General features: G+C 34.5%; 2 protein-coding genes across 2 annotated transcripts; one reads left to right on the plus strand and one right to left on the minus strand.

The window, feature by feature from the left end:
* Window positions 1-205: 205 nt before the first annotated feature.
* LOC138321355 (V-type proton ATPase subunit G 1-like) lies at window positions 206-4,520 on the minus strand. The gene is made up of 3 exons (XM_069264996.1): window positions 4,365-4,520; window positions 2,255-2,355; window positions 206-1,843 (listed from the first exon to the last, which is right to left on the minus strand). Exons 1-3 carry the CDS (start codon window positions 4,444-4,446, stop codon window positions 1,670-1,672), a joined length of 357 nt encoding a protein of 118 aa, XP_069121097.1. The 5' UTR covers window positions 4,447-4,520; the 3' UTR covers window positions 206-1,669.
* A 49-nt stretch (window positions 4,521-4,569) lies between these two features.
* Window positions 4,570-20,565, plus strand: LOC138321353 (RNA-binding protein Ro60-like). Its single transcript, XM_069264994.1, has 9 exons — window positions 4,570-4,727; window positions 5,038-5,565; window positions 12,483-12,703; window positions 13,560-13,711; window positions 14,965-15,091; window positions 15,581-15,853; window positions 16,633-16,674; window positions 18,312-18,478; window positions 19,101-20,565. Exons 2-9 carry the CDS (start codon window positions 5,055-5,057, stop codon window positions 19,231-19,233), a joined length of 1,626 nt encoding a protein of 541 aa, XP_069121095.1. The 5' UTR covers window positions 4,570-4,727; window positions 5,038-5,054; the 3' UTR covers window positions 19,234-20,565.
* The last annotated feature ends 762 nt before the right edge of the window (window positions 20,566-21,327 follow it).

Genomic DNA, 21,327 nt, shown 5'->3' on the forward strand with positions numbered 1-21,327 from the left:
TTTTTGCGATACATAAACTTACAAACTTCCAGTGTCATAGTTTGATACACACAAAATATTATGCATGGGGGAATATTCCATGGTAAAAAGATTTCAGCATAATTAGCATAAATTTCCACCATGCCTAACTTTCCACGTTTACAGTACAGTGTTTGTAATATTAATAATTTCAGTCTGGGAGAAAAAGAAAACATGGACATATACAACTGGTAATATGTTGATTTTAATAATGGCTAAATAATAAATATGAAATAAACAAAATTACAACAATGTTATACATACCAATCATTAATGATTTCCTCACTTAAACAACCACACAAATTTCATTACCCAAACATGATATACACCATGTTTCCCTATAGATGAATCGATGTGAAAAAGATTGTAAAAGATTAACATAGCCTGAAACATACCAATACAATGATTTCCAGATACCAAAACGATGTGACTAAAGTATGATTTTTGTGATGTTACTATCAACAGAAGTTGGAACTAATCAAACACAAATCATATTTTACCCATGTTGTTTAATTTTGGTATTTGGTAACCCCTATATTCTTACTTTAATATCAATGCAGTATGACCAAAGCACATATCAATTTATGTAGAATAAATGTGATAAAATGAACCAAATGATCAATATATTATCTAGGTTATATCTCAAATGAAATGTTTGGCAGTGACCAAATCCTTGCCTGTCCACATGCAATACCAGACAACATATGATTTTTTAAGATACCTGTATAAGGTATTTAAATCTTATGGATTTCTATGTGCAAAATCACCTGTGCTTATATTGTAAGATGAAGAGTTCTGTGCTATGAAATGCAATGGAACATAGCTTGCTTTAACCCCAAGTTGACTTTTTGAAGTCAAGGCATGATAAAAATGAAAGTTATCTCCCCTTACATATCATGTCAGCCTTTGGAATGTGGGTTTTTATTAACAAAAATTGTAAAGATTGATATGTTCATACATTCATTCTTATATACCTGCTACAATGCAGTATTTCTCTACTAGACAATTTCACAATGAATCTGAATATGATTTTTGTAAATATGAATTTGTTCTGTACTCTAGTACAACGCTATTGCTGATAGTGCATACAACATCATTTTGCAGAAACTATAATTTTACTAAATAATACTAAATGAAGTTTCATTTTTACCATACTATCCTCAAATTTTGACCTTATTTCACATAATTCTAATAAATCATTAAATGCACTCTTATTACTAATATACAGGAAGTTTACTAAACGAGACAGAGAATTCACAGATTATACACATAAATTACTTCATGATTTAACTCTCTGTAGCTACAGCCAAATTTAACACTGAATCAAGGCTCTACAGGTAATTCAATAGTATACAAATTACAAGCTCTAGTATACACCAGCATACACAAGATCAATACCAACTTATACAATAGTATTCTGGATAGTACTTTTAGTATCTCACTCAAACTGACAAATTGCTTTCTTTTATCACCTTGCAGTGAAACAAGTGATTGGAAAATATTATTCAATATTTTTGAAAAATCTACCCTGAATGGAAACATTTTGTTGTACTGAATTTTCTTGAGTCAGGTACTGTCAATGTTTGTATCAGCCCAATCACATATACACTGCTTTGACTAGCTCTTGGTGACATGACATACGTGGTAGCCATTACACCTTTGGGACCAGATTCCTGTGTACCTGGGGCTGGATGTTTAATACCAAATCCAGTAACTCCTTTATAGCTCGCTCTTTGTTCTTGGCCACTCCCATACTGATCTCCTGGATCTTTTGTTTCGTACTTTGATCTATTTTAGTTTCCATGTCTCCTCGGGAACCAAGAACCTAACGAGGCAAAGAAGAAATAATAAAGCTAACAATTACAGTAAATTTTGTATGAAGTTTCTTTCTTCTAATGAAACAGGTTGGCATATAAATCTGGTCAAACAATGTGTCATAGGTTTTAGTCCCGAGTGCCCAGGTAATGGCATTTGCTCTATTTTTTCATTTTAAAAATATGTATACCAGGTATATAATTTCCAAAAGCGTACATACTATACATACAATCATGATAAAATAAAATCTTGGTTTATAAAAATCCATTTTATTCTCAGCAAAATAATTACTTAACTGTACAACACAGCAATAGTCACAATACAAAGGCTTATTTTTTTAATACACTATAATATAATGCTAATGCAAGACCTAGCCAAAGAATATTTCAGTTAAATAAAATCATTTAAATGTATGACTTACAGACTGCTCATAACGTTTATACTGTTTTTCCCTCTGGGCTTTGTAGGCATCAATTTCAGCCTGGGCCTCTTCCTTAGCTTGTTTCAACCTCCTGTTTTTACCTGTTAAGAAACAGAGAAAATCAATAAATCGTGTAGCAGTTCAATTTCGATCAAAAGTTGTCTAGCTGTAGTATAGGGCGGAAATGATTTGTGTTTAGCTGTTAACCTGTTGCATATTAATATTTTATGTGCACAAATTTGTAAAAAAAAATAAAGAGATCCTAAAGGGATCATGGCGCCCACCAAAGAATGATCTATGTCTGACAATGGAAAGAGGATCTTTTCTCTGCTATTCAAATTTTACTATCAAAATCCAAGATGATGACCAGACGGCCATATTGAAGACTTATGTCTCCTAAAATACAATATGCACAACTAGAGCCCAAGGGGAACATACATATGAAATTTGAGACAGATTCCTAAGTAATGTCTCAGAAATAGCGGTAACAAACTTCAAATACCAAAATCCAAGATGCTCAACAAGGGCCCTAGCGAAACCTACAAATGAAATTAGATCAAACATCAACTGCCAAAATCCAAGATGACTGCCTTGCGGCCATATTGTTCTTCTGATCAGTCTCAAAATCAGCATGACACTTTTAGGGCAACCTACATTAAATTTTAGACAGATCCCTTCAGCACTTTCTGAGAAATAGCGGTAACAAGCATTGTTTACGGATGGATCATGGACGAAAGGCGATTTGATATCAGGCCCAAGTTATTTGATTATTTTGCTATTTATGACAAAAATCACAATGCATGAGGTTGATCGAGCTCTTCAGCTCATTCAATATACAGCTGGCACCTGTGATTTCGTGAAACAAAAATTATGACAATTGTAGGCCCTATATCAGTTTTCTTAAAACTGAGCGTGTGCTTACATTGTAATGATGGCTCTTTATAATGTTACATATATACCAACATGTATTATGTGTGATATATAGAGTTGTAACGTGCCAAGACCAAGACCTGAACGAAAGAAGTGGTCACCCATCCAAATATAGGCCACACTAAATTTTGCTGAACTATGATACACAGATACTGAAACTCATCCGCAAATCCACAAAAGCTATATTGCGCTACAAAACTGAAATATCCATACCTACATATTTAAGCATTTAACTATCTTCCTATGGCATCTATGGTCTATATAGATGCCAGAGCTTTGCAGACAATCATCTCATAATGCGCGCTAGATGCATGATTGTCTGCAAAGCTCTGGCATCTATATAGACCATAGATGCCATAGGAAGATAGTGAAATGCTTATACATGTATTTACATTATCAACTCATTTTGGGGTCTCTGTAATAACATTGTTTAAACTAGACCAGGAAAACCGTTTATGAACGACGATTTAATCAACGAGATGGAACAGTCATTTTGACGGTGATCAGTTGACGTTACCACATCAACATTAGTGACGTTATAATAGTCACGTTGGGTTGTCAGTTATACCCACATATACTTCACTTTGCCTTGGGTAGTTTATAAAGGCGCAGCCCTTCGTGCCCGAAGGGCACAAAATGCGAATCACTTCTTAGGTAACAGAGATATGAAAATATAGGAAAAAACACAATCTTCAAAATTCAATCCTACTCACTGACAGCTTTAGTTTGCGGCCGCTATTTTTTCATACATGTGGGGAGGTTTTGCGTTGCTCCAGTACTGCTCTCCCCAGTAAATATATATTTATCTAATGCAAATGCATAACAGGGGTAATTAAACAGTTTTTATTATTTTTTAAATAATAATAATAATACTATTAATAATGTATTAATTAATAATAATACAGCTGGACTATTAAGAAGGTTTTTTTTCCCTGTATCTTACATATGGGTAATGAAACTAAATGTTTCGAGGTAACCATTTACTACTCCAATAGTTCCATCAAAAGTGTGGTTTAAACGTATGGAACATACACGTACAGATAAGGGGCCCGAGGTCATATCTCCGGGGTGTCAACAGAGGAATGCAAAATGATGACCTCCAGTTTACAGCCTATGTCTTACATAAATCTCCCTTGCATTACCATATACCCGATCCCAAACGTTGACCTGAATCTCTTACGTTTTCTAGCCTCGGAAACTTTCTCTGCTGCCGTTTTTTCGGCCTTCAACAGCTGCTGGATACCCGTTGACTGACTTGCCATCTTTGACGTGAGACTTCCCTTACCGGACGATCAGTGTCATGTGACACGAGACGGAACTGATCTGCGTTGTACACACGCTTTGATTATAATTTTTATTTATGTTGTAAGCGACACAGCCGTTCTGATGACGTAGACCACATCGGAAGTTCACCCCATCGTCGATGAGCTTGAACTGAGATGAGCATGCTGTAAATTCCTGAAATATTTCTCCCATTCCACGGTGTTGCGTACCTTGCAGCCGTGATATCATTATCGACGGCGGTGTTTTTAATCATATACAGGTGAAGGACTGTTTTTCATACTCATAATAACAAAATTATCATTATTTTGGAAGCACATCAATTATTGTTCAAAGTGTGTTGCAGTAAGAAATCATGCCAGGATGCACAACTCTCACCATACTCATACTGTATTGAAGCTACTTTTTCCTTGCTTTGGTGTAGTTTATTCAGTGTTGTCTTTTGTCTTATAATGAATATTGATAGTGCAGCCACTGTGTACATATGTATATGCACAAAATTGTATGTTGTCAATGAAGCAGTTTTACAAAATACTTAAATTAATTTAATTTGTGTTGATCTCCCTTTCCAGGAGGAAGATTGGTGACCATGGCTTCGCCAGAAATTAGCAACTTTGATGCATTCAAAAGATTTCTTCATTTATGTACTGACGGTGCAGTGTATAAAGTCATTGGAAACTGTTGCACAGTTGAAAAAACTGTGTTTTTAACAGAGTTGCTCAATGAACACAAAGGAAAAGATATTTTGACAGAAGTGTTGAAATGTCACACAGAGAGAAAGTCAGTGAATACAGATACATTATTGTTTACTGTGGCACTATGTGCAAAGTCCACCGATAAAGACCTAAAACAGTTAGCATATCAAACGTTCCTCAAAATTTGCAAATCACCAAGGGAATTATTTCAGTTTTTAAGTTATCAAAAAACATTGACAGAAAATAGTAGAGGATGGGGTAGGTCCCTGAAAAATGCTGTCAGCCAATGGTATAATCAACAGTCACCACTGAGTTTGGCAGAAAGTGTTACACGCCAAATCAGCTACTGTGGATGGACGCATCGAGATGTATTACGGCTTGGTCATATAAAAGGGTCAAGTGATGGTAAGTGATAAAAATGTAATTTTTGATGTTTTGACAAAATTTAATTTTTTTGATATCTGATGTCATGCAATAGTTCTTTAAATTATTAAGAGTGCCTGAGTTTCATATAGTAGTGACTTATAGCCATATAATTAGTATCTATGAGATTGGAAATATCTTTCATACTTAGAATTATATACTTGGTAATATTAACAAATTCTGATAGAATAACATGTATAAAAGCTCAATGAACAGGGAGTTTTGGTATAATTACAAATGTTACCTGTATTTATAATTCTATGGAAATTAACATATATACAATGTATATAATTATTTGCACAAGAGCAAAATACTGATAGCTAAACTTGCCAAATCTTGCTTACCTCATCCTTGACCTTTACCCTTAACACTGAAGTGAAGAATTATTTAAAAAGCTTTCACTGGCAAAGTCCAGAATGATTTAAGTTTTGTTAAAATCCAGATGAAAATGATGTCAAACATCCTGCTACAATTGTAAGAAATCTAAATGTAAATGGTGAATGCATTTCATGAGTAAACCTATCAGTACGTAAGTTCCTGTGTTAAGTTTCGTGAGTTTTTTTGTTATGTTCTATATGTAATTATTACATTGAATTCAATGCTAACTAAGCTTTCAACCAAAGAAAACTTGCCTTGCATTATGATATCAGTTGAAACTGTACTAATGGAGCTTTCCACTAATTTGCATGATTCCATCGGAGCATATATCTACATGTACACATATGCATGTTACACACACATGCAGCAATATAGTAAAAATTAGATGTGAATGATCCGCTGAAATGATCAAAATATCCGAAGTCCAAGTACAATTCGACACAACTTTGTTTTCAATGGTGCAATTGCAAAGTTTGGTTATCTTCAAAATTTTGTGTTGTAAATGTAATTAACAATTGTTTCAGTTGTTGGAAAGAAATTGTTATAAAGGCAGTACAGTGGAACCTTATGGTGAACGATATTAGAGCACACATCACATACAATATGTAGCAATTCCATAAACACAACCAATATCCTACTTTTGTTTTGCAATTCTCTATCAATAATTTTTGACCATGCATTGTATTTTTGTGTTATTTTAATGCTTATAATTAGAAAATGGAATATTGGATCAGTATTTACTTTTCAGAATATCAGTTAAACCTGTATTTAGAGGCCATCTGCATTGCTGCTGATCACATGTACAATAGGCTGCTTTAATATAGCAACACAGTTTTTGGTATTTCATTTCTTGATGAAATTAATGGATTCATTTAGTTTTGTGGAATCATATATTTACTGAGGTCTAAACAGGGCTACATGTTTCCCTTAAAATTTTAGTCACCAGATTTGTATTAACTTCTTAAGTGCATTGGCCATGACAGAAACAGCACTGAAGATATATACATATTACCCAGTGTTTTGAAGTTGTTGCTGGCTTGCGTTTTTACCTTCTTTTTTATTTTGTTTTCTTGACTGCATTATGCAATTGGTATGAGATGAATGTGAACGTAATTGTCTGTGTCTTAAGTCTAGTGTAGAAGTTGTGTGAGAAAGCTACAATGTGGGCCAGTTAGGTACTAGTCCACACCTATAGGAGCTTGTACTCAACATGACTGTCTATAGGAAAAGTTACAAAGGCCACAACTTGGGAGCTTGCACTGTGTATAACTCTGCTGGCTATACTTATGTGTATACTAGTCAGTACTCTTACATATATAAAGACATGTTATGGAGTAGTGTTATGACTGCCTATAGGAAAATAGTCAAAATGTTCAATGTATATGTAATGAGATGTACTGGTCAACAATACATAGGACCTTGTAATGTGCTTGCTAACGGTTTATATGATCATGCATCCATTTATATCTTAACCATTGGGCACGGCGGCCCCATGTACCACATGCACAGGCCCCAAGTGTTTAAGATGTCCCAATTTAACATATAATTACAAGCTCTGCACTTCTAGTTGAGAATTTGAACTCACATGGGGCAGTAGATCCAAATTTGAACTCATGACCCAGAAGTGGAGGCTAGGGCTTGTGATACCATATTATATGACATCTTAACCAAACAGCCACCGAGGCCCCATGTGCCACATGCATGGGCCCCAAGTTTTTCAGATGTCTCGACATATAACCACAAGCTCTACATTTCTTGTTGAGAGTTTGAACTCATATGGGGGCTGGGGCAGTAGCCAGATGGTGACTTTAAGTCAGTGGTTTGTCTCTGAGTACTCTGGCTTTCCTCCGCTTCTTAAACTTGGCACATTCTGTGAAACTATGTTGAACTCTATGCTAGTGCATGCATGCTCTGGCTATCTACATTTTTTAACAGAAAAAAGCTCACTGGACATTTAATAAAGTTTTTACCTTTATATTGATGTTTATGCATCGATCTTGTATAAAGAAATTGAATACAATGGAAGCATGAATATCATGTGACTATCTCCCACACTTCTTCATACCTTAATAAGGTTTGACATAAATGAGCTAGGTCATATATGCATGTTGACCAGTTGATCGGTAGTTTGATACCTGACCACCATTAGAGCTTTATATGATAAATCTAGTACACTTGCATAGTATGGCTTCTTTGTCCTGTCATTCAGATCTGATGAAAATCTAGATCTAATTATTGAATAGCTTTGCAAGAATTTTGATAAGAGGATTCAAATTTCTATTTGAAAATGAGTTTTGTTTTAATTAGCTATCTTGTGGAATATTGATTTATTTGGTATAAGTGTGCAGTGCCAGAGATATGGGTCCTCAGACTGTGTTGTAACATTTTAATTGTGTGAGCTTCACAATAACTGTTGTAACTTGTAAACATGTTTTACTGGGAGCATACTGCCTAGTTGATTCGACATGTATACAACTGATGTGTCAGACTCGAGCTCTCAGATTGGTAGGTCCAACACATGTACTTCATAAAACCAGGGAGGTATTAGCTCAAGGAGCTATATATACACAGATATCTGCTTAATTCTACTGTAGTATATACCACAGGGTCACTGTCTTGTTTGGTGCTGTTAATGCATTTTAATATGTAAGAATTATATAAGTAATATACAAATGGTTTTTACAACTAAAGCCCATACTGTGTACGGTCAGTAATGGGTAATGATCAGTTTGAGGTTATCTTCAGTTTTTTCCCCTTCTTACCCAATATCAGCACCATATATATTCATCCTCACCAGACGGTGAAAGAAGTAGGTCATTGTGACTTGTACATGTGTTAAATTGTGATCAATGATCACATGTTTTTAAGCACAGTAGAAGCCAATATAGATCCTGTATATGCCTGTTGAGGTACATCAGAGAAATGTAGTTCCCATTGGATATTCACTTGCTGAAATAAGTGGCTGCTGATATTCTTGGGTGCAGATTTGATATCTTAATTAAAAGAATTTCAACAACACCAAGAAATTTATATTAATAAATAGTCATATAGTAATTAGTTAAGAATCTTCAAAAGGCTGAGTATCTGTATAAATGTATATGTACAATTCATAGATCCAAAATTCTATACTGTTTATGTATACAAACATAATTACATAACTTCAGGTTCATATAGAAATATTGACCTTACTCGAATAATTTAAGTTTGGTGTTACAAGGTTTGAATTTAGTTGCATTAAAGTTGAGAATTTAAAACGTCTTTCCCTGCATGCAAGGTCAAAATCATTACAAACATTATTTAAATCTTAGCAGTTCTGAATCTTCCAACAATTGCAACCTTGTTTGTATTGTTTAGTGTTTGTTTTAAGTTGTGATGAACAGCTGTGGAACATCGTCTTACACTTGCATGAATTGGCATGTGCTGTAATGTTGAATTGTGATATGGCCATTTCAAGGAATGCAACTACTTATCTATTTTATACCACAGGGACTTGGCACAAATTTCCAACTAACAGGCTATACATTATGTCATAGTACTACAATACATATGTGTAAAATATATATGTATTATAAGACTAGTGCCCATGGTTGGAAATTCGTGCCAAGTCCCTGTGGTATGTAATGTGACAAACGTCTGAGTGCAGTGACTCCCTGTTCAGTATATACAGACGTTACCAGTGATGTAACTTCTTTTGTCTGAGTACCTCTGCTAAACAGCTGCTCACTAGTTGTCAGTCTTAAGTTGTTCTCAATTGTCAGTTTGCATTATATTATACTGCCTATAAATTTGGCAGAACTTCCTGTCTAACAAGGGGTCTGAAGTACAAATATTATAATCTTTGTAAGAAGTTAAAGGTTCTGTATGGTGCCAAATAAGAAAAATGTATAAAAGTTCTAGATCTTCACAGTTTCATTTCAGTTTCAAAGTCCACCAACGAAGTCATTTTCCTCCCCCACCACTTGTCAGACTCATTCTGATTCCATAAGGAGGTGTGTTAAGACATTTATTTCTTTAAAAAAAAAACATTTCCAGTATCCGAAATCCAAATATTAATATATTCATCATCATTCATTATTAAAGTATTAGATATTATCTCTATGACCTATACTGTCACAGATTGCTTCCATAATAGGGCTAATGATAAATTAAAAATGTTAAGTCAATGTTATATATTTTGAGGCATTGAATTATAAAGATGGTTATTTCAATTACTTCAAATGGAGAGTCATGGTGACTTCGGCTTGGTTCAAGACTTTGTTTAGATGAGATAAAACTGTGAAAATATCTTCTTTGCCCTGATTAAATAAAAACTTACATGTTTATAAATGTGGATCAGCTACTAAGCTTAAGTCTGGAATGTATGAATTACCCTGTATCTAGTTATGTTGTAGAACTGACGACATGGGGTATGATTATAGAGATTGGATTTATAGTTCAGGTACATGATTCAGGAGATAAAATTCTAACACAGTCCCTGATATGATATATAGATACACATAAGATACAATATGTACCATCTCAATTTTCAATTTGAATAATTTTAACCACAAATCACATTAATTTAATTACAGTACAGGAAACAATATTGAACAGGCTTTGTTTAACATCATGTTTAAAACAACCAGCTATAGGGTCATTGAAGGATGTGCTAAGGTTAGGAGATGGAGAAAAGCCAAAGTTCCTGGTGGGAAACCTCAACCTATACACTGGCAGTACCTGGAAACTGATCCAAATGAGTTTTGAAATTGCAACTTTGTGGTGTAGGGTTGTGGGTGTAGGGTTGTGCTAGTGTCGAGTAGTGGTTTATATATCAGGAAAACAACACCCAAGATATAGAGTATGTAGCTTAGACTGTAATACTTTAACTTAACATATAACCATGACTGATGAGGGGACCATCTCTGTAGGATAGGACCATCTGATGAGCGGACCATCTCTGTAGGATAGGACCATCTGCATAATCTGACCAGTTGGGATACCAAATAGGAAATTTTAACCAAATTTGATCTAGATCTTTTTCTCTTGTGTGGTCTTTATAGACAAGTGTGAATGTATATTTTGTTAACCAGTACATTTTCATTATCAAATGACTATTTACTGTAGAATTCTTTTTAACCAATTAGTATTTACTTCACTATACATAATTATGTTGCATACAATGATGCTTGAAAATTATAACTAATAATAGGCCTTAAGTAAAGGGATCGCCATATGTGTGTATATGTCGAGAGGTTAATTGTAGAAAAGTCATGTAAAAAAAATCTCAATTGCCGCAAGAAAATTCTTTTCTGCTCAGCTATTCAATGTTTGGAGGTTAGTGTTATTAGACATATGGTTGTAGTTAGACGGGGTACGCTCCACTTAGGAAGATAGGAATACAGACCAGGCTGTCTTCTTGTTGATGATTCAGAAATGGTCCCCACTTCAGAAAATAGATAGTGAAAGTTTCTTGATCATTTTTTTTTTGTTAAATGAAAATATGCTCCATGCTGCTGACTGGAATAGCTGTCAAAGTTAGAATATACATGTTATGTTTGAGTAGGGAACATCATCGTATATTTTGTATATGAATGTGGTGCAACATCTTTGACTAGTCAGATCTGCTAGGTCATATGGCCCACAGGGACCTCGGATTTAGTTACAGTCTAACTAGATATGTTTGGATTGTCTGTGGATCAGATGTTTGTATTGGGTGTATTTTGGATATTGGTAGAAATTGTACCTTAACCTGCTATTCCGTCTTTGCATATTACAGAGTTAGCTCCCTTGCAGGTAGGTATCGATTGTTATGTCATTATTTTGTGAGTGCAATTCACATCATTTTCTCTGAAAAGTATGACGTTACACTCACAAACACATGACGTCACAATCAATACCTACCAGCAAGTGCAGATAACTCTGTAATATGCAAATTTGGAATATCAGAAGACTGGAAAGCTCACTATGAAGAAAAAACCTTATCCTACTTATTCTATATTAATCAAATTATATTCTATGGGTATACACACAAATGATAAGCATTTTTATCAACACAACAAGTACATACACACATCATTTGTGACAGTGTTTATATTTATTCTTTCATAAACATCTAATATGACTCTATAAAGTGTTGTAATGATAGAGTTCATTGGCAGATAACAGTGATGTATTTATAGCAAAGTCTATGGAGTTTACTAAGTAAGGTCCAAATTTCTGGATTACTGTCATATGGCTCCGTCTTAAGTCTAAACAATAAATGTGATTCCAACATTTACAAAAATTGTAATCCTGATCATGCAATACGGAAACATATGATGCTATAAAATGTTTGATGTACCTAATGAGTCATTCATAGATGCTGTGCAGTGTAGTGAGATTGAATGAGTCATTTTGACATTGATCCAAAGGTCAGGTGCCACAATTATCTTTTTCAAACATTCAAAGGTGGATGCCAAGGTGATATCATGGTCCCCTGCTTTTAATTAATCAAAGAGGAGATGTAATTTTTTTAATTCACTTGATTAATTTTGTTGTTTCAGCTATTTGCCTGATCTTTAAGTACCTGGTAAAAGGCATTGATGAAGCTAAGAAAGAGTTTGACAAGGATGAGGTGTCAGATGAGGTTAAAAAGGTCCTGGATTATCTTGTTACCGTGGATACACTTAAACACTCCACAGACGACCACCAGGTGGCCTGCCTCATAGAAAAACACAGATTTGGTCTGGAGAGTATACCAACGAAGCTTCTTAACTCTAAAGAGGTAATTATTGATTATGTGAATAGTGATTGTTAAGTGTGTAAATGGTTAACTAAACAGTTGTATCCTACTACATTAATTTGATGTATTAAGATTATAAGTGGAATTATAATTTAACTTAATTTACTCTACAACCGTTGCAAAACCATCGGTCAAGCAGGGGTAGAATTTAATTTTTTAAGCCACTATATATTTCCTTTTTTGGCAAGTTGGTAAAATTTCAACTTTTCAAATCAGAAACTTGCTTGCCACTTTTAAAGTAAAATTAAAAGCAAACCAAATTCATTGACATTTATTATATTAATTTATTGTATTTTACAATAAATGTTTGAACATTTTTAGAGTCACTGTAGTGTAGTGTAACAAGAATTTATTTTCAGAATTTGGCACTTTGTCCAAATGAAGGCTAAAATTACATATTATCAAAGTATCAATTGGTTTTGTCTAAGCTCACATAATGAACAGCCAATATATATAAATAAGCCACTGTCTCATTAGGTCCATATAGTACAGTGTTTGGATGTCTGCTTCTCTGACTATCTATACACAAATGTATATTGAAAATAACAACTGATGTATCTGCTTCCCAAAAATTTAAAGAACAATATTTTTCAACATGCCATTTAAAAAATCAACTCGCATTTGGTCTGTTGGCGAGTGTTAATTTCGAACCTTGTCAAGATGGATGCACAAGTGGGGTTACACTTTGAGACAATGTATGGATATGGTTTGAGGGTTTCAGAGTAAGTTGAAAAACCTATAACCTTGGGTAGGTCAACCGTGAAATCAAACCATAGACCAAAAAATTAAACAACAATCAAGCATAACTTATCACCATGTACATTTTTAATCTTGACAGGTATGGCGGGCCCTGGTCAATGTCATTCCCATGACAACACTATTACAGTGCTTTGGTAAAATGGCAGCTGTCGGACTCTTAGAATCCTCATGTGACACCAGCAAAGAATTGTTGGATAAATTACAAAATGTATCTATACTGGAGGATGCAAGGTAACCACTGATTCATTGTCAGAAATCAAGGTAAAATGTATCATAACCACTGATTCATTGTCAGTAACAAGGGTAAAATGTATCACAAGGGAGGTAATCACTGATTCATTGTCAGTAACAAGGGTAAAATGTAACATAAGGGAGGTAATCACTGATTCATTGTCAGTAACAAGGGTAAAATGTATCACAAGGGAGGTAATCACTGATTCATTGTCAGTAACAAGGGTAAAATGTATCACAAGGGAGGTAATCACTGATTCATTGTCAGTAACAAGGGTAAAATGTATCACAAGGGAGGTAATCACTGATTCATTGTCAGTAACAAGGGTAAAATGTCAGCAACAGAATACAAGGGAGGTAATCACTGATTCATTGTCAGTAACAAGGGTAAAATGTATCACAAGGGAGGTAATCACTGATTCATTGTCAGTAACAAGGGTAAAATGTATCACAAGGGAGGTAATCACTGATTCATTGTCAGTAACAAGGGTAAAATGTAACACAAGGGAGGTAATCACTGATTCATTGTCAGTAACAAGGGTAAAATGTAACATAAGGGAGGTAATCACTGATTCATTGTCAGTAACAAGGGTAAAATGTATCACAAGGGAGGTAATCACTGATTCATTGTCAGTAACAAGGGTAAAATGTAACATAAGGGAGGTAATCACTGATTCATTGTCAGTAACAAGGGTAAAATGTAACATAAGGGAGGTAATCACTGATTCATTGTCAGTAACAAGGGTAAAATGTTCATTGTCAGTAACAAGGGCAAAATGTAAGCATAAGGGAGGTAATCACTGATTCATTGTCAGTAACAAGGGTAAAATGTATCAGTAGAAATTAAAACCAAAAATTTCCTATGAAATATTTTTTCCTTGAAAAAAAAACTCTATTAAAATGGATATGTACTTATTCTAGGTGCAATCAAATTTTAATGCAAGATTTATTTTGAACAGATTAGCACAATTATAAATCCATACATTTACAATAATAGTTATCCTAACAGCATGCAGAAAATGTAATTAACACAATCATATATGAGCATGAAATTAGCATAAAATTTTTGGCACGAAAAACACTTAAGTATGATTACTGTTAAAATATAAACATTTACAGTGCATATACTTCACTTATTACACACATTTCATCCAATGAAGGTTACTTTACTCAAACTATAAACTAAATGTAATTTCATACTGAAATATTTCACAATGAATTTCATGAGTGTTTAATGCTTTGTATTTGGACAGAGTGGAGCCATTGTCCGTCTTGCTAGCCTCCAGAGTTTATGAACAAGGGAAAGGAGGCAAGCCCAAATGGTCACGCAATGAAGAAGTTGTTCGTGCCTTGGATGTAGCCTTTGATTCTGCAATTAAGGTATCAGTTTATATGAAGATGTAATAATCCTTGACAATGTAATAAGCTATAGCTTGGTAAAATGTATTTAATATGCAAATATTACAGTACTCAACCAAATAAAAAACTTTCCTTTGCACTTATCCCCCCCCCCCCCCTCATGCAAGTATTATGATGTACGGTTACTTCAAATCTTGTTAACTTGAAGTTATATGACCATTGTAGTAGTTCAGTTTTCCAAGCATTCAAGTTGAATTCCGGAGTATAAGTCGTGACTTTGTACACCAGTGCGACTTACCGTGTATATGTGGACGAAAATTACAATCATACAATGTTTTTGCATTATTACGTTCACATGTAGTTTAGTTGTGTTATTTTCATGATTTCATGTTCATTTTCATTGTTTTTGAGAAATTTGGTTTGAAATCTTACTGTTCTGATATATATATCTCACAGAAAAGTATTTCTGAAGTCATTTGACTTTATTTACATCCTTTTTATCCATAACAGAAAAACATGGAGGCTACCAAAAAGCGTTACTTAGTGGCCGTACGAGTAGGTGTTAGTAAGGGAAAGCTAGCAGTGAGAGGCACACAAGCACTCTCCAACATCATCGCTGCCGCCGCTATGACATCAATGACCTTGAAGAGCGAGGATAAGGTCGACGTCGTCTATTTCACCCGTAGTGTTACTCCACTTCCTGTGAGCTCAGAGTCCAAAATTTCCGATATTTGTGATGAGCTAGCCACACAAATTATTATAGCGGACAACCTTCCAGAGCCTGTAAGTACAAGTCTGTCAAAGATAATGAATTGTTTAAATAAAGATATGGCTTCTTCAGTAATGATTTAATGAATTCCCTCTATTGTATCTTTTGGTCCAGGCTTTACATTTAAACAAATGCTTTAGTAAAACCTTTTTCATATCAATAGGCTATTAAGTTTCTTCTAGTGCAGTCAAATAAACTAAAAATAGGTTAAGCATGTATACGTTGCAACTTCTGTATTTCTAATACAAAAAGTTAATTCAGTCATTAGTCAAGTTTTATGTGATTCATTATAAGCAACTTGTATCCAATGCAGCAGTGGGTCAACATGTTTTTACTCATGATACTGTATTATCCTTGAGTTGTCTTCCCCTTTACCATGGTGGATGTTTACAAAAATTTTGTTTAATTTTCTGAACCCGATTTCTCGAAACAAACTTAATTAAAAAACTGATTGAATTAAAAACTGTTTAAATAAGTTACATAAAGAGAAAAACTTAATGACTTAGATAGTTTTGACCTTTTTTGGAGAAATCATAGATGGTCGTAGATGTTATAAGATATCAAGCTAGTGTAGTAACAAAATATATGTGATTTGGTCATGATGTTTCACAATTATTGGCATAATGCTTTCTGCATCCAAAATGTGCATACTGTTACCTTCTCTGAAAAAAGTTCTAGGTGACTTATATAATAGCTGTTTTTGTGTGATTATATAGATTACTCTTATTTTCAAGAAAAAAGCTTAACGTTGATGATAAAGATTCTAATGTGGAATTTCCCATTATATCTGCAGGAGGAAGAAAAACCAAAGAATGATGAACCAGTGTTCAGAGGAGTAAGTACTAAGGTTATCATTGTGAATCTATTAAACATGTATACTATCTGATGCAAAAAGGATAGTGAAATCCTTTCTCTCAGAACACAAGCTTAAGACAATCGGAAAGAAGTAGCCAATGTTTTGTATTGATAGTAAAGTGTAGAATAATACAAAAGATGATATAAGTTATACAACATCATCTATATATATCTATACAGTAAAACCTCTGAAAAGTGGATAATACTACTATAAAGCAGGTGGACATTCTTATAATATCCATCTACTTTTAAACTATAAATAACATTCCTTGGAGTCCCAATTCCAACACATTTTGACAACTTGGCTATATATTCCGTCTTTGCATATAACAGAGTTAGCTCCCTTGTGAGTAGTTACCGATTGTTGCGTCATTATTTTGTCAGCGCAATTCACATCGTTTTCTTCTAAATGTGTGACGTTACGCTCGCAAACACATGAGGTCACAATTAATACCTATCCACAAGGGCAGATAACTGTAATATGCAAATGCAGAATAGACTATGTTTTATTTGTCCCTTGTGTGGTCTTGGTTGATTTAACTGTCTAGCAATCTACTAGTGTTGTGTTGTAAGTTGGAGGCAAGTGGTCTATGGGTACTTTGGTTCTTCTACACTACCAACCATTGCATGTCCTTAAGTAACCACAAAACTGTAACAAACCAATGATTCACTGTTCTGTAGGTACCCCCTCCACCCTGTGACTCTAACAAATCAATACTTCACTATTCTGTAGGTACCCCCTCCACCCTGTGACTCTAACAAATCAATACTTCACAATTCTGTAGGTACCCCCTCCACCCTGTGACTCTAACAAATCAATACTTCACTGTTCTGTAGGTACCCCTTCCACCCTGTGACTCTAACAAATCAATACTTCACTATTCTGTAGGTACCCCCTGCACCCTGTGACTCTAACAAATCAATACTTCACTGTTCTGTAGGTACCCCCTTCACCCTGTGACTCTAACAAATCAATACTTCACTGTTCTGTAGGTACCCCCTCCACCCTGTGACTCTAACAAATCAATACTTCACTGTTCTGTAGGTACCCCCTCCACCCTGTGACTCTAACAAATCAATACTTCACTATTCTATAGGTACCCCCTCCACCCTGTGACTCTAACAAATCAATACTTCACTGTTCTGTAGGTACCCCCTCCACCCTGTGACTCTAACAAATCAATACCTCACTATTCTGTAGGTACCCCCTCCACCCTGTGACTCTAACAAACCAATGATTCACTGTTCTGTAGGTACCCCCTCCACCCTGTGACTCTAACAAATCAATACTTCACTGTTCTGTAGGTACCCCCTCCACCCTGTGACTCTAACAAATCAATACTTCACTATTCTGTAGGTACCCCCTCCACCCTGTGACTCTAACAAATCAATACTTCACTGTTCTGTAGGTACCCCCTCCACCCTGTGACTCTAACAAATCAATACTTCACTATTCTGTAGGTACCCCCTCCACCCTGTGACTCTAACAAATCAATACTTCACTGTTCTGTAGGTACCCCCTCCACCCTGTGACTCTAACAAATCAATACTTCACTATTCTGTAGGTACCCCCTCCACCCTGTGACTCTAACAAATCAATACTTCACTGTTCTGTAGGTCCCCCCTCCACCCTGCGAGATCGCAGCGCCAATCCAATGGGCAAAGGAAAACAAGAAGGCTGTAGATGTATTCCTCTTCCTGACAGACAGTCGAGACAAATCCAAAGCTTCACCCCAGGAGGCTCTTCAGCAATATAGGAAAGATATGGACATGCCAAACACGAAGTGAGTATTTGGTAATAGTATTAGCATATTACAGAGTTATCTGCCCTTGCGGGTAGTTATTGATTGTGATGTCAAATGTTTGCGTACTTAGCATTACATTTCAAGAGAGTTTCGCTCACAAAATAATGACGTCACAATGGATAACTATACCCTCAAAAGAGGTAACTCTACAAAGAAGGATTAGCATCTAAAGCACCTAAAGATAGGGACTGATTCTGTAGGCACATTTTATAAAGGGAAATGGAATTTTTTATCCTGATCTTTCAGGTTCTAATTTGTTGAAGTCTGTTATCCTTAGAGCATCCTTCATTTAGGTTACACTGTTAAAACGTAAAGCATGGTAGAAGTCATATGATGATTAATTCCTGGAGTGTTCCAATAGTTTATAGAAATACTAGTCAGACACACATAGTTATAAAATGAAGCTTGTATTTTTAGGGTTTTTGTGTGAATTATATTAGCTTAAAAGCTCATAGCCTATCAAATTATAAATTTGTTTAAAAAAAAAAAAAATTTGATGCAGCATATCCTCTAAAGATCCCCTATTGATATTTAGAACAGTTGTGTTCAGATATAATGGCCACCTGTATAACCAACTAAATCCATGTGTTCTTCTCCACAGAATGGTGACGTGTGGCTTTACTAATGCTTCCATGTGGGTGGCAGATCAAAATGACCGAGGGATGCTGGATATCGCCGGCTTCGATTTGACAGTCCCAAATGTGATACGCAAATTTGTAATGGATGACTATTGATGTTTGAATGTTGGACCTATTCACCACATAGAATGCCCTAATTACTAGGCTGACAAACCCATGGTTTAGTGTTATATCCATGTCCACAGGATAGTGGATCTTTTTAATGATTGATGTATGCAAAATGATCTAAAACTTCCAAAATGATTATCCTTCGTTTCTGATATTGGTCTGATGCTTTTACAACCACCAATTTTGAGGAATTGATTTTAAAGAATTGAAGTTATGTTGTAATGATGTATTACATGAATTTTGAGGTAATATTAAAAATAGCTAATAAAATTTAGTTATACTAATACATGTTATATGAATTTTGAATTAATTTAAAATGAAATTAAGTTATAAAACTTTGTTAGAATTCACTGTAATGATGAATTTAAATCTATTAAATTTGATTTTGGATGATCTGTTGAAATTTAATTAAACATTGTATCATGAATTTTAAATTGAATGGAATCCATATATAATGATCTGTTAATATGTTTTGCAACAAATCTGTTCATATATATTTTAATGCAAAACTGTTTTTGTAAAGTTTACATCATATTGAGATAGTTTATTGATGGTTGCATTCTTTGCACTAAGGAAGTTTTGGTTTACGATTTTACACTTTGTGATAGATAATGGATGGATTATGATGGGGGTACACTTGAAGATTTTAATGAACTTGGGGGAAGGTTTAGACAGATTACATGGGGTTATGTTAAGGATTTCGCCAGTAAAACCCTGTTACCTCTATCTCACTTCAGTCATTATTTCTATTATTCTCTAGTCAATATTGGATATTTTCCTATAACCGTAGTCTCATTTTGGTAACTGATACTGCAGCTAATGAACACATGAAAAGGTCAACTACCAGTTATTGTCATTTTTCTGGGGATTTCTAAACACTTAATGTTATTTTTCAATTGCCCAAAGACTTTGAATTAGGGGTATTGGTGTATATACATGGTATTGTATTATATGTTTATCCGTCATATTTTAGTGATGTCACTTATTCTTAATACACTGTACAACATACAATTTCACTTACAGGACAACTGGACTCGGTTGTTAAAAGCTATTGTTACATTAGTATTTCTTTTGTCATTGAACAGTTATTACAAAAATATTGATGGTTCCATACCAACCACGAAAATAATAGAAATTCTACATATAGAATGAATAATTTTGAATAATATAGAATAGGAGGTTCTCTCCCTTACCTTTTTGGATAGCTGTGGTGTATAAGATGTTTTAGGGAGTTGTCTTCCTTGTATTTCATGTATCTCAGAAATGGGTGGATTATAGGTGTGTTATCTTTCTAGCTAACATAGATAATAATGTGACTCAATCATAATATAACCAAGAAGCAAAATATGACATAAATGTATTGTTCTACATTCCTTATGAAATATATGACAAGAAATATTGACAAATTCCACAACATTGTTAAGTATTTTGATTAATACCATTGAAATTACAAATCGTTGATCAATACGATTAAGCAGGTACAACATGAACGCTGTACCCTTACCCGAGTGAAAGTCACGCACGTTAAACAAATGCAATACATAACCACTGAGGAGTTGATGAAATTATTTTTAGACAAAAACATGCATCTAATAATGTTAACACAACTGTAAGAGGGTTTCGAGTAGTTATAGACTAACAAAAAAATTATTACACAGGCAAGGGTCTGGGTTCGGCATACAAGGCTATGTGTAATGGCGATTGAACATTTCACATACAATTGACTACATTGGGCTTTTCTGGCATATCACAATAAAACCAACTAATCTGATTTCCATTAGAACTGGTTTGTTTCCGAAATATGTGCAAGTTTTAATCTACTCTTAGACCGAATTGTCCCTTTAACATAATAATAATGTGACTCAATCATAGAGAATATTAGATTATGAAATGGTGTCTTGATTAAGCATGTATCTTCCATGTATTAAAGTCTGATGAGGGATAAGGTAAAGATGGAGTTATCAATACTTGTATTTATGTATTGACAGACATTTCTGTTTACAGAGTTATCTCCCCTTCTTTCACAGATTAGTTAAATCATAAAGGAGTCTGTTATACAAGGTAAAAATTCCTACATGTTTA

Source organism: Argopecten irradians, chromosome 4, assembly GCF_041381155.1.
Source record: "Argopecten irradians isolate NY chromosome 4, Ai_NY, whole genome shotgun sequence".
Classification (NCBI taxonomy): domain Eukaryota; kingdom Metazoa; phylum Mollusca; class Bivalvia; order Pectinida; family Pectinidae; genus Argopecten; species Argopecten irradians.